Source organism: Equus asinus, chromosome 3 (assembly GCF_041296235.1).
Source record: "Equus asinus isolate D_3611 breed Donkey chromosome 3, EquAss-T2T_v2, whole genome shotgun sequence".
Lineage (NCBI taxonomy): Eukaryota > Metazoa > Chordata > Mammalia > Perissodactyla > Equidae > Equus > Equus asinus.
This window is the reverse complement of record NC_091792.1, coordinates 1,726,273-1,739,929: the sequence shown is the minus strand read 5'-3', so window position 1 is coordinate 1,739,929 and position 13,657 is coordinate 1,726,273. Positions and strand designations below refer to the sequence as shown.

Here is a 13,657-nt window from a genome sequence, read left to right as displayed (position 1 = left end):
ACATAAAGGTTGATAAAAAGGAATATCTTACTACTAAGAGAGAATAATCTGCCACTAGGATTAAAAAATTGTATATTCGCTTAGAACCATAAATTCAATCAGTCATTTACATAAAAGGAGCTAGACTTTACCAGTTTGTAACCCTTGTTCTAAGAATTCATACATGACTAAGGCAAGCAAATGAAATCTCCTAGGTTTAAAGCCCTCTAGAAGGAGAAACCTTACTATCTCCTTCTAGTAAAACTGTGCCATGAAAATTTTTTCTTTTATCTCAACCGATAAGCATACACTCTAAACTGGGTGACAGGGGTGAGGTTGAATGGGTGGTGATATTCAAGGTTTTATGCACTACCCCCATATCAGTCTCCCTAGGAGATGGTGCTCTCATGTAGCTCAAAAGAAAAACCAAGGCCTCAAGTACACCTAACTGGACCATATTTCTAAGACAGTGGAACTTTGAATATGAGAATGAAAGAGATTATAACTGGAACAACACCTAAGAACTATCTTCTTGTTGCCTTTATCTTCAACAAAGTCATGCTTCTGACTCTCTTCCTTCCCATATGACTGGTATGGTTATTCATAGGAGTAACCGGTAATATAGGAACCTAAAGCCTACAAAAATCAGCTAAAACCCACTGGAGAACAGAGAGGGCACAGGGAAACACTGCATGGAGTGAGTGGCTTAGGGCAGCTCTATTCTAGGTCTCAAGGCAAAAGACTATATCCATTCCCTCCCTCACAGTCAGAGGGCAAAGATGCAGAGGGCAAGAACAGAGGTGCCGCTGGACTGAACAAAAGGAAGAGTCCTCGGCTCACACAGTGTTGATCGGAGTTCATCAAAGTAGGAAAGCACTTACTTGAAGGTGAATAGGAACAGAGAGCACACAGCTGCCTGAATCTTCTCAGTGCAGTAGGATGCTGTTGGTTGAATATTTTCTATCAGGGAATGCAACTAACACTACCTTAAACCTTCCATTCCTCATTTTTTATAATTCTTCTTATATAGAACCATCTCATTAGATGCATGAGAATTTCACCATATACCCTCAAAGATGAAAACAACTGCAACAATCTGGAATTCAACTCAGTAGGTGTATTTTTCAGAGGTATGGGCACAGCAATTCTGAAATTACTGTCATATAGTGTAGGACTGAACAAAGGCGCAAACACATAGGTGATGGGAGCTATGATTTTTACTGTTAGCAAAGGTAGATACAGATACTGAATTCAGAAGAACTACCAAGAATCTTGTGGTGTTGGATTGGAATTAGAGCTATCAGTATAAACTCATGGTTTTCAATATATACATAGGTAACAGACACATAGGTAGATACAGCAGTAGATACTGATGTGTACACACATGTGTGTATACGCACATCTATTCCCTCATACATCTGTCATACGCCAAGTGCCCAAATCTGTTTCTAAACACTATTCCTAAAAGGAACCAGGGCTTCTTGCAGAAACAGCTGATTTTAGGGCTGGGGCAGGGAAATGACCAAATGAGCCCATATATTTTGTTATGCCAGAAATTTAGGAAGTAGTCATAAAATGTCTGGTCATTTCCAAAGGATCAGAGCCAGCTTGAAGAGACTCACAATCTGGGACAACGTGAGCACTGAAATAATAGTGACAGTGATGGATCATAACTTACGCAATAACATAAAAATTCAGCATCAATACTCACAATAAATAAGCATTTGAATAGGAAAAACTTTCTTACAGTAGAGTGGAAACTGATAAATACAGAAAGACGATGGAGCTGAAGAAAATCACCATTTTGCAAATATCACAGGCAAGAAACAACAAATGAATGTAAACTAGTGAGTGAAACTTTGAAAAGAAATAAGCTATTATGTAGTCACAAATTATTTCCCCACAAACTATCTATTAATTCAATAGAGCAAAATAGTAACATGACAGTAGAGTCACGTCGCAGACACCACCTTAAGCAAATGGTTAAAGTCAGCATCCCTGGGCCCAAGCTGACGTAACGCGCCTCCTGATGCAACGCACTGAGAAGGACAAGGGGTCATGTCTGTGGTCCTCCTGCAAAAAATGTTCTACTTAAATCTAATCAGGAGGAAACAGATAAATCCAAATCGAGAGAGATGCTACAAAAAACTGGCCTGACTGCTTCAAAAAAGTCCATGTTCTGAAAGACAAAGAAAGGCTGAGAGAGTGTTCCACATCGATGGAAACTAAAGAGACCCGGCAGTCAAACGTAACCCAACTGATTGGACCACAGATTAATAACAGTATGCACTGAATTAAATACCCTGCTTTGACCATTGGACTACGGCTACATAAGAAAATGCTCTTGTTCTTAAAGGAGATAGTTAAGTTTTTAGAACTAAGGCAGCATGATGTCTGCAACTTATTCCTAAACAGTCCATAAAAAACACAATGATAACAACAACAATAATAAGGATGTAAATTAAATGTTCAGTTCTCTTTCTTCAAACTAAATAATCTCAATTGTTTTAGCCTCCTAAGTCTATAAGAGATAAAAGAATTCAAAACATTGCGAGGTTTATGTAGAAATTTAATAAGTTAAAAAAAGGATCCATAGCCTCAGTTTGGTTCAACTCAATACAAAGTGGCTGAGAGTCCATCTACAAGGCCTCACACTCAAGAGTCCGACACTGGACAAGGGGAACATGCACTTGAACAATTACACTACAGGTGCCAAAAAGGAAGTGTAAGAAAGTACTAAAGCAATGTTGAGGGGGTGGGTAACTCTGACTAGTGTTCTAGTATTATTTAACATTTACTATTTACTAGGCACTGTACTAAGCGCTTTACATGTTCATTCACTGAAGGCACCAACAATCTCATAAGGTCAGTACTATTATTACCCTATTCTAGAGATAAGTAATTGAGGCACAGAGAAGTTGAGAGTGTGGCCATAGGTAACTTAGTGAGTTAGCAGCCGAGGCTTCACATCAGGCAGGCTGACTCCACAGCCCATACAGCAGGCTTAATGAAGGGAGCAGTGTTTGCGTTATCCTTAAAAGATGGGTATAATTTCAACAGAAGGGGAAGTAGGAGGAAGAATAGTCCAGACTGGAGGAAAAAAAAGTGAAGGCATGGAGATAGTAAGCACAGGCTGTATAAGGAAATGGAAAAGTTCAGGGAAGGGTATGTAAGGTGTGGCGAGAGGAACAGATAAGAGCAGAGAGTGGAAGATTAGACAGGCTAAGACATACAGTAGACTCCATCACAAGGATTAATACAGCCTTTCCTAGTCAAGAGGATAATTCTTATAATATGCACCACCATCTTGATGGTGGATGGTGCAGTCTTGATGGTGGTAACTTAGTGGATTCAGAATAAGGAGTTAGTCTTTGCAATATCTAAACGAACCAAGTACCAATAAAATCTTATTACAATTCAGTCTCTCCTAAAAGGCAGTACCAGAACACGAATCATGAGAACACTCCACACCCTTATGCATAATAATTTCATTTCACAAAGATTCTACTACCATGCGATATTGAAATTGCTAGAATTGAAAACAGAAAGTTTAAAATGCCACAATTCTGCCTTAGTTTAACAAAGACTACAAACTTTTCAAGAAACAGCGAGTGAAATGTGAGCAAACCATGTAGCTCTGCTGTTATACATAACTCCTTAACTGTCATATTTATGAAATTCATGAAAACAAGGTGATCCAATTCAAGGGATATAATGAGGAAGATATTCCTCGAACGCTGTGAGATACGCACTTCTAACCCGTAAAACGACCAGACGCAAATGCTTAATGTCAGATCTCTCAGTTGGGAGCAGAAGTAACTACTGCTCAATTAATAAGTGAAAATACTATTTTGGCCTGAGAGTAAATTAATTATGGATGAAGCATAACATGTGGAACTAAAAAACTCCGTAAACATTTCTTGATAAATATAAATATTAATGAAAACTCGATTTTTATTTATTAAACTATAGTTTTAACCTGTTCGAAATGTACACTAAAACTGAAGAGTATACAAAAAATCCAATTGCAAATACAATAAAAACATTTAAATTTTTCAAAATTTCAGAAAATATTTAAAATTAAAACATTAACAAATTCATTAGTGACCATCTTTCATATATTTAATTAAAGACCAAAAAAAAAATTTCATTTTTATAAAATATCTTTCAGGCAGAGTTCTTAACTGCCCAACTTAATCTTCTTCCATTCTGGAAGAATCCTAAATTATCCTCTTGATTGACAGAATAGAATAGAACAGGAAGAATCAGCGAAGACGAGAGTACCAAAAAGGAAGGCAAGCGATTTCAAAGAGTTTTGGAAATAAGAAGTTATACCCGGCTTAGTATAAAACTAAAGAATAGATGAACAATTAAAGATATGGAACATCAAGCTATAAAAAAAGTTCTCCACCTAAAAACATCTAAAATGGTATTTAAAATTCAACAGTCATCCTTTACATGTCTAAATGGATTTCTGAGAGTAAGGAAAATCCATAGGGCCTTAAAAAGGAGAAAAGAAGCTGAAAAGCAGTTAATAAGCCTGAAATGACACCACAGCTGCCGGAAGGGTATCTGCTAATAATAGAGATCTTGGGTTTAACAGCAAGACAAAGAAGAGAGGCTAGTCCTTGATCCCTCACACGGAGGAGAGCTGGAACTAATACCACTATCTGCATGCAGAAAACTCAAAAAGCTATACTCCCTATGAAAAGATACATTAAAACAAAAAGTCCTACTCTACAGCAAAGGAAGATGTTAGAAGGTGACTGGTTTGTTCAAACCTCGGCTCCAGGCAGAAAGGCTGTCGGATCTCAAGCTGAAAGACTGATGTTCAATGGCCTCAAGTTCTAGCACTTTGAGATGCTGGCAGAAGCAAACATAGATCCTTTCCACGGGAATCACTCCTAACCCAGGCCCCACAAGATTCACAGATTTAGGTAGCCCCAAAATGAATTCACAATCTAAAATTACAAAAATAACAGGAAAATAAGACACCAGGAGGGAAGTCAACAGAAAAAACAAACAGCAGAACTAGATCCTTACGGACATCAGTTATTAGAAACAACAAATACGGAATACAAAATAACCATCTTTAAAAAATTATAAAAGGAGGAAACTGAAACAAGCAAGGAAAAGGTTATTATCAAACAAAATATAACTTCTAACAATGAAAAATATAATTATTTAACTAAAAAGATAACTGAAAATATTTTTTCAAACAATAGGGGGAAATGACTATGGACTGGTTATTAGAAGATCAAGGAATTTTTGTTAATTTTTATTAGGTGTGATAATCACATGGTGATTATTTAAGATGTCAATATTTTTTAGATGTATGTACTATAGTGTCACATTATTTGGAATGTGCTTCAAGGTACTTCAGCAAAGAAAAAAGGCAACAGATGAAGCAAATGTAGGAACGTGTGGAAAATACGAGTAACCTGTATACATAAAATTTTTATAATGAAAACTCAATGGATAATATAATCAAAATATTACATACAGCCAAAGAGAGAAACAGAGAACTGGAAGACGGATCTGAAGAGGGTATCCAGGTAATGAGTAAGATTTCAAGGAGAAAAAATACTCACCTTCTTTTGGGCTCACTGCTGCAGGAAGTCTATTCCAGTCAAGTGTCCAAGCAGGGCAAGGGTGGGGAGAAAACATCACTTCGATGCCCTTTTCCTAGAAAAGGAAAGAGGCCCTTTCCAAAATGAATGAATTAATAAAGTCCTGTTACATTGCAGAAGGCCAAATTTCTATTTTCTATACTGGTGAGGAGGAAGATAAATGTTAACAATCATCGGGCATTCCTCAACATATTTAGTTGCACAAGAAACATGATATGTTGAGTTTTTGACAGCACAGCTACTTTTCTATTATTTTTTATACTGAGATGATAAAAAGTAATGCTATTTTTAAATACTACCTGAAACTACACAGAAGTAATAAGCTACCTAGAAATATACTAGGCATCAAAGAGAAAAGTCACCTGAGGATAAGAGTTTTATCGAAAACAATCCACATAATCAAAAGCTGACTCCACACACGTCCATCAAGGTCTGTCTTTACACATGAGGACTGCCACAGCCCAGGAGGCACACACAGAGGACCAGACAGCCCGCTTCAACATGCACCCAAACCTCATCCACACCAGGCTTTCACAAGGGCCTGCACTGTCTCTAGAAAAGGGTGCCTCTGTTTTAACCAAATGGTTCCCAACATTTTCAAAAATTATGACTTTTCAACACATAAAAACCTTCCCCATGTTAGGAGTTGCACATTTATTTATTTGATCTCCAGACAGAGGCATGGCTCGCACTTGGATTCCCAGATCCCTTCCAATCACATTCTTTGTTTACAGCCCACGGGACAAACATCCACGGTTCAGGTGTTTTTATCTTTAGGAATAGCCTATTCAAAAGAAAAACCCCTGAGAATCTATCATTAACCCCTCGTATCAGTTAGTTCATGAGGTTAGTTTCCATTATGAAAACCAGCTGAACACAGTCCCAAAGGAAATAGCATAAAGATTTTTGTGTTGGGGCAGAGACATATCTACAGGCAAAGATGTCGAATGCTGTTACTCGCATCCAGAAAGATGCACACCTCTCTCTGACATCATCTACCTCTCTGCCTCCCTTATTTTAGCCTAGCTAGACTGAACTTCTTGCTGTTCTTCATTCCACCAAACTCATCCCTATCTTAGGGTCTTTTTAAAAACACAACTTTATTGAGATATAATTTATCTGCCATAAAATTTACCCACTTAAAGCATATAATTCAATGGTTTTTAGAATATTCATGGTTGTGCAACCATTGCCACTATCTAATTTGACAACATTTTTATCCCCTTGAAAAGATGCCCCATACCCATTAGCAGACACTGTCCACTCTCCCCTCAGCTCCCTGCCCTAGACAACTACTGATCTACTTTCTGTCTCCATCCATTTGCTCAGAGTCTTTTTGCAGCTTGACCCTCTACTATCTAGACACTCCTCCAAATCGTCAAATGTCCATTCAGCTTATCTGCTCAATGTCTTCCCCTCGTCAGACAAGCCTTCCTTACCACCCTGTCTAAAAGGGATCCGACCTCCATCACCTCCACCCCTCATCCCACAGTATTTTTTTTACAGCACTTATCACTATCTAATGTGCTACACATTTACTTATGTTTTCTCTTTATTTACTGCCCCCCAAATCTAAGCTCTATGAGGGCAGTCCAATTTGTCCTTCATGTATTCAACATTCAGAACAATGTCTGGGGTTCAGGAGACACATGGACATTTTTTTAACAGCTGAATGAATAAATAAATTTAAAACCTCTGGAGAATAAGGGAAATTTTGGAGGCAAGATTGTGCCAAAGAAAACAGAAGAGAAAAATAGGTGAGGTGTGAATATTCCTAAGAAAAACTTTCCTATTTTACACATCCACTTAGCACCAATTTCATCTGTCCTCATGTAATTGGCAGAAAATACTGTGATTATATAGAAATGAAAAGTTACAGTATAAACAAAGTTAATACATTAACATAATATATTAATGATATAAGATTTGTTGTCTTTCAAAATATTTATCAATAGAGAAATTCACTAGTCAGTGGCAAAAACAATGCCCTGTTAAAAAGGAAAATTATTGTATCTAATATATACTATCAAGTTAAATTAAATGAAAATTGAGATTTGAACTTATTTTCAGACTTGAACATTGCTTTTTAAAAAAACTGTGGATGTAATGTGCCAGTCAACTTTCATACAACCATAAGCTTTAAAATCAGAAGTCAATCATACAGAACGTCTAGCACACTCTCCTAACTTATAAATGGAGAGATCAAGATCCTTCGGTTCAATGACTTACTGAAGGCAACGTTAGCTTAGCTACAAAGCTGGGAGTAGAACCCAGCACCCAGTCCCTAGCATAGTGTTCCCACCGACTGTTCCCAAGCCAGCGACTGAGAGTGGCAGAGAGGCTAAGGTGGACCCATTCCTGAAAAATGTGGAACTCTCTGACAGATGACTCCAGCTCAAGGATTCTCCACTGGCTTGTCAAAACTTCCCTAGAGCTGCACTGAAGCCAAAGACTTTTCTGGCCCAAACTTCCTTCCCTTCCTGTCTCAAGCACAGGGGTCAAACCAGCATCACGGCCTAAGGCTCTCCCAGCCTCCTCTGGCTCCCTCCCCATGTCCCTCACAGTTGTTTCCCTCAGTAGACCTCTTGCACACCTAACTCCATCTTGGGGTCTGCTTCTTGGGAGACATAACATAACCCATTAAATTTAAAAATTCAGGATTCTTCTATATCTTTTATATTATTACAAAAGGGTTTATTTTTACATTACTTACTTTTTCCAAATTTGAATTTTAGTTATTTTTCTTTGTTCATAAATATTTTTAAATGTATATATGCAAATGTCTTTCCTAATGTTATTTTATTGCTGGAAAAGTAGAGGTAGAAAAATCTGAATTACCAATCTTTCCTGCAAGACTGCACAAGTGTGAATTACAAGCACAGATTTCTGGTTTGTTGAAATTTTAAAAATTAGTATTTGATACAAAGCAGATTACTCTCCTGATTATTTAAAAACACTCAGGAGATGAACGAGAGGTCCCTGCACAATTAACCGTCTGATCAGACACATCAGACTCTGGACGTGCTTCGGTATCTTCCAAAATCAGCTATCTCATCCCGTTTCACTGTTTCCTCACTTGGCTGACAAGGCTGAGCTGAAGAGCTGAGGGGTGGTATTACTACTAACACCTTGTCCTTTTCTAAATCAGCAAACTTGCTGTTACGTATAGAACTCAAATGCTTCCTAAGCCAAGTAGGAAAATACAATGAATAGTTTTCCAGTATAACTCAGATGAATAGCCCAAATTACTTTATGAATTCTCTATTCAAATAAATCTTCAAAGAGTCTAAAAGCAAAACATTTTTGTAGATTGTTTTGAATGGTAGAGGAAAGAAAGCCTGTTGGTGAAAATTTTTACAATTAGTACTATTAGAAACAAATTATGCTGCAAAGAGAGAAAAATAAATCATAAAAAAGCATTAAAATCAAAAAATAATGAAAATTCAAACAATTAAAAAATCTTAAAATTTAGACAAAACTCTGGGAAATAAATTGAGATATTCATCTTCATATTTCTTTAATTTAAATCATCATCTCAAAATTAAAGAACTGAGACCAAATCTTTGAAACAGAAAAACATCAGGTTAAAAGAATAAACCTGACTAGATGTAATATGACTTTGGTGTCTTGAATATAAAAACAAAGTTTTTAGGTGTCAGCCTGGTGGCATAATGGTTAAGTTCGCATGCTCTGCTTTGGCGGCCTGGGGTTCGCCGGTTCAGATCCCAGGTATGGACATACACACCACTTATCAAGCCACACTGTGGTGGCATCCCACATAAAACAGAGGAAGACGGGCACAGATGTTAGCTCAACAACAATCTTCCTCAGCAAAAAGAGGAAGGATTGGCGGGGGATGTTAGTTCATGGCTAATCTTCCTCAAAAAAAAAAGTTTTGAGAAAAATACTTTTTAAAAATACATAGTCTGACTTATTTGGCTCCAAAGACACATAATGCTAAAAGTTTTCAATTTACTATATTTCACTTAAATGCAAAAGACTAGCAGAAATATTAATTGGTCAAGAGTGATATAAGATAGCTAAGAATAAAATTTATGAATAAAATTTATAACAAAAACAATGTCAACAAATGATTACAAGTCGGGGTGGAACGTTTGGGAACATTATCACATGGAATTTTTCAAAGCAAATTTTAACGAAAACAATTTAAGTACCATTAACTTGGTCATAGTGGGTCTTGGGCCTCCTATAAACGAAGGGTCGCTGTGCTCCTCTGCTCCTGCGGCCTCGCTGAATTTTGGATGCTGTTCGCTGGAGGTGGTCGGCAACTCTGGTAAGTGGAGAAACTGGATCCCACAGCGGGAAGCTGCTGTTTTCACCCCTGGCACCTCCTGAACCCTCTGGTACCAGGCGGCCAGCAGCGGAAATTCTACCAGCCTTTCAGAAAGCTTCTTGCAGATAACTACCTGAACAGGAAAAGAACAAAGCCCATTACTACACATCTGTGTTTGTTTATAACAGCTACATTGAAGCAACTTTACATAGCATAAAATTCACACAGTTTAAGCATGCAGTTCAAACATGAGTTTTAGTAATTTATACAGCCGTGCGACTACCACCATCCTCCAAGTCCTAGTACTCTTACATCACACCAGAAAGGCCGCCCCTGGCCACCTGCAGTCAACCTTTGCCCCCTGTCAGCTGCACATCGCCACGGGCCTGCTTTCCATGTGCACCATTTTGCCTTTCCTAGAATTTCATGTAAATGGAACCATAAAATATGTCTGCCTTTTTTCACTTAGCTTCATGTTTTTTGAGATTTATCCATGTAGTTGCATTCATCAGCAGTTTCTTTTTATTGTAATGCAGCCCTTAAAGTAAGGCTCTAATTTATCCAAATCAGAAAAATTTGAAACCATTACTCCTGATGCAAATTAATATTTTTTGTTTTCTCTTGATCACATGCTTTCTTCCTATCACTACCACCAAACTTCAATTTTTTAAAAAATTAGAATGTTCTTGCTTCTCTGCAAGGTACTGAATGTTGTTTCCACAGAAACAGTTAAAATGTCATAAACAGACTATGACTTATGATTATGAACAGATAGATAAGTAAAAAGGTCAAGGCACAGAAACCTCTACAAACATATCTAGCAATACTCAGTAATCAAAGCAGGAGCCAGAAAGGATAGAAATTAATGAAAAATTCACACGTCTATATATTTTACTCTATTTTAACTGAACTTTAAGGTTAAATAAGCACAAGTAATTGATTATAAGGGCAGGGTGGTGTCTAACTCTCTTTGTCCACTGCAAGCACTTCAAACACCGCCTGGAAAAAATGCTTGCTCTGCTGAGTTAGTGAACAAATGACCAGGGAACCATTTATTCCTTCAAAAAATAATCCTCTAAATTAGCATTTTCCGAACCATGGTTTATGACCCATTAGGAGGTTGTGAAATCAATGTAGATTTTTTAAAAAATGAAATAAAATAGAAAATATTAGAGTACACAGCATGTAGTCAGGTGTGTTATTTTATATGTATTTATAAGTTTTTAAATATATAATATAAACATATATTTGTCTGCTCAATCACCTTGTAGAATGAATTATTTGCTGTGAAATTAAAAAGTTTGAAAAAAACTGTCTAAATGGTACTCTGGGAATCTAAAAATTTACAATTCTCACCAAAATTCTTAATTGCCTGGAGACAGATTATGTGCTAAGGGAATTTTGCTTAAGCCATGATAAATTAAATACAAAATGTCCTCATTTCCTCACCGTCCTTACTCTCCTGGGCAGTGATTTTACTCTTATCTGTTAGATGCACATGGCATCTGTCCTTCCTTTTGGAAATAAGCTGTGATTAAGTAACAATAATTTATGTTTGAAAGAAACTGAAGAGTTTTACTCTTCATGACAGGTGATCCCAGTTACTCAACACGCCAGGCTGCTCTGCTAATATCCAGACAGCTTGGGAGGTACCAAACTACATTCACCACACTCAAGAAGGTATACTTAAGGAAGTGGCTAATGAAAACTGTGTGAGAAGAAAGCTAAATCTGTTCCTTAGAAATGATCTGAAAAGAAAAAAGTTACCCGGCTGATAAGATCAAAACGGTAATAAATATCACAGCGTTACTTAGGGACAGGAAAATAAGAGAATTCTTTCTCAAAGCAATGGTAAAAAATTACTGCTCCCAAGAACACAAAATAAAACCCTTGTGGCTTTGTGGTTAATTCTAATAGAGGACAGAAAAACTTGTCTAAATCAAAAGAGAAGCAAGATATACATTTACCCACAAGGTCCCCTCCTCTGCATTACTTTCCAATCACTTATTATATAAAATATTTTGTCCTTATTTTATATCATTTCCTTAGTCACATCTACTTTCAAAAACATGTCATAACTAACAAAGTTTACTGAGCAGTGCAAACAGGGTAAAACATAGTAACAACTTATATCAATGGAAATAGCATCCCAGTTCTGTATCATTTAAATATATATATTAGAACTGGTGGGTTAAAACGGAAACCTTCAGGAGCTAAGGCATAGGAGAGGACATGGAAGCTATAAACCAACCACTCAAGTGGCATCCATGGCTTTTGCCAGATGCCAGCCAAGAGTGAGAGTTCCATTTTATTCCCCACTTTATGTCAATGAGGACAATGAAAAAGGCATTTGATATAGGTGTTTTTGCTCAAAACTCAATTTCCACAATGATTTTACTTTAGCAGTAAGTATCATACTTCTAAAAACTCAATTCGAAGCCGCAGAAATTAAACTGTAGAATATTAAATCATAAGTGTTCAAGTTAGAAAAAGACTTCAAAAATGGCACCTTCCCTGTCTCACAGGAGCAGAGTCATCCATCAAAGTGCACCTGTTCACGAGCAGCAACTTACAAGTGACGACCCAGCTGGCTGGTGTCAGGGAGCAGCAGGACAGTGCTGGGGCGGCCATTCACTGCTATTTCTCCCAGCTGCTGCTATACTACACACTGAAGAGTCTAGCAAACGAAGGACAATCATGAGAAGAGTGCATTTTAGTATATTCCTGTTTAATCTATTTCTAAAACTTTCCAGAGGAGAGGGTTTGTCAGGCACCTGCGTGAAGAAGTGCTGGGCCCTCAGGCGTTGACTCTGCAGAGGAAGAGAAGCTTGGAGCAGGTGCAGACAACTCCTCCCCACTCTAGCCGCTATTGTTTTGCACCTTTGGCTTTTTTTTGTTCAGCAGAACTGGGATTTTCCCGAACTCTTCCAATTTTGACCTCTGGTATTCCAAAACTGGACTTAGCAAACTTGACTGCTCTTTTATATTCTAGGTTCAGCTCTATGTTTCTGATCCAAACTCAGTAACTTGACCGTCATTCCTGATCTTGGACTGGATTCTGACTCTGATCACTTGGACTGCCACTCCATCACCTGGATGTGCACCAATGCAAGCATAAGGGCTTGGCATCATGGCCGCTATTTGAACCTAAAAGACTGCTTCTTAACCCAAGACAACTTAACGTAGGAAAATAAATATAACAGAAATAACATCAAGGTTTTGGCAAAGAAAATTAATTTCTGAAAGAAAATGTGCAGATCCAGGAAAAATACAAAGAAAGGAAAATATTTTGAGAATGAGTTTACATATTAATGTCAAAAGAGAAGCATTTAATCATAGAATATATAGACTAGAAAAGGCTGAGTGTACACATTTTCTCCTATTCTAAACAAAGTGCCTTGGTGAATTCTGTAGGTTTACTCAGTAGTGGTCAGTTAGATGTCCAACCTGGGTGGAGAGGAGAGAAGTCCTCTCAGTTAGGAATACTTTAACCTCAACTGACACTAATCAGGTAAATAGGATTTAAATTAAGCTAAATCAAATGCAAGCTAGCTGAAGACAGCTGTCTGGATAAAGATCTAAAAGTCACCTTCACGGAGGTGAGTCCAATTTTCTATATTGTGTTGAGTTTGAAGGCAAATACTGGTCTTGTCTATCACCTTTTTCCCCTCTCTTTGCAGCACTCACATTTAAATACATATTACTTGCTTACTTGTTCTTTTCCATCTTCCCCTATTTTGTATTAACTGCATGA

At 37.4% G+C, this 13,657-nt stretch overlaps 1 protein-coding gene across 4 annotated transcripts in view; it reads right to left on the bottom strand.

The window, feature by feature from the left end:
* The window catches only part of GSTCD (glutathione S-transferase C-terminal domain containing), a 140,337-nt gene that overhangs the window by 115,623 nt on the left and 11,057 nt on the right, over positions 1 to 13,657 (bottom strand). For all 4 annotated transcript variants that reach the window (XR_011501811.1, XM_044767450.2, XM_014858408.3 and 1 more), the window contains exons 4-5: positions 9,785 to 10,036; positions 5,571 to 5,664 (exon numbers count right to left, since the gene is read on the bottom strand). Coding sequence is in view for 3 of the 4 variants with exons in the window: in XM_044767450.2 (XP_044623385.1) it covers positions 5,571 to 5,664; positions 9,785 to 10,036 (346 nt within the window). In the remaining variant the exon portion in view is untranslated. The remainder of the gene's footprint in view (positions 1 to 5,570; positions 5,665 to 9,784; positions 10,037 to 13,657) is intronic.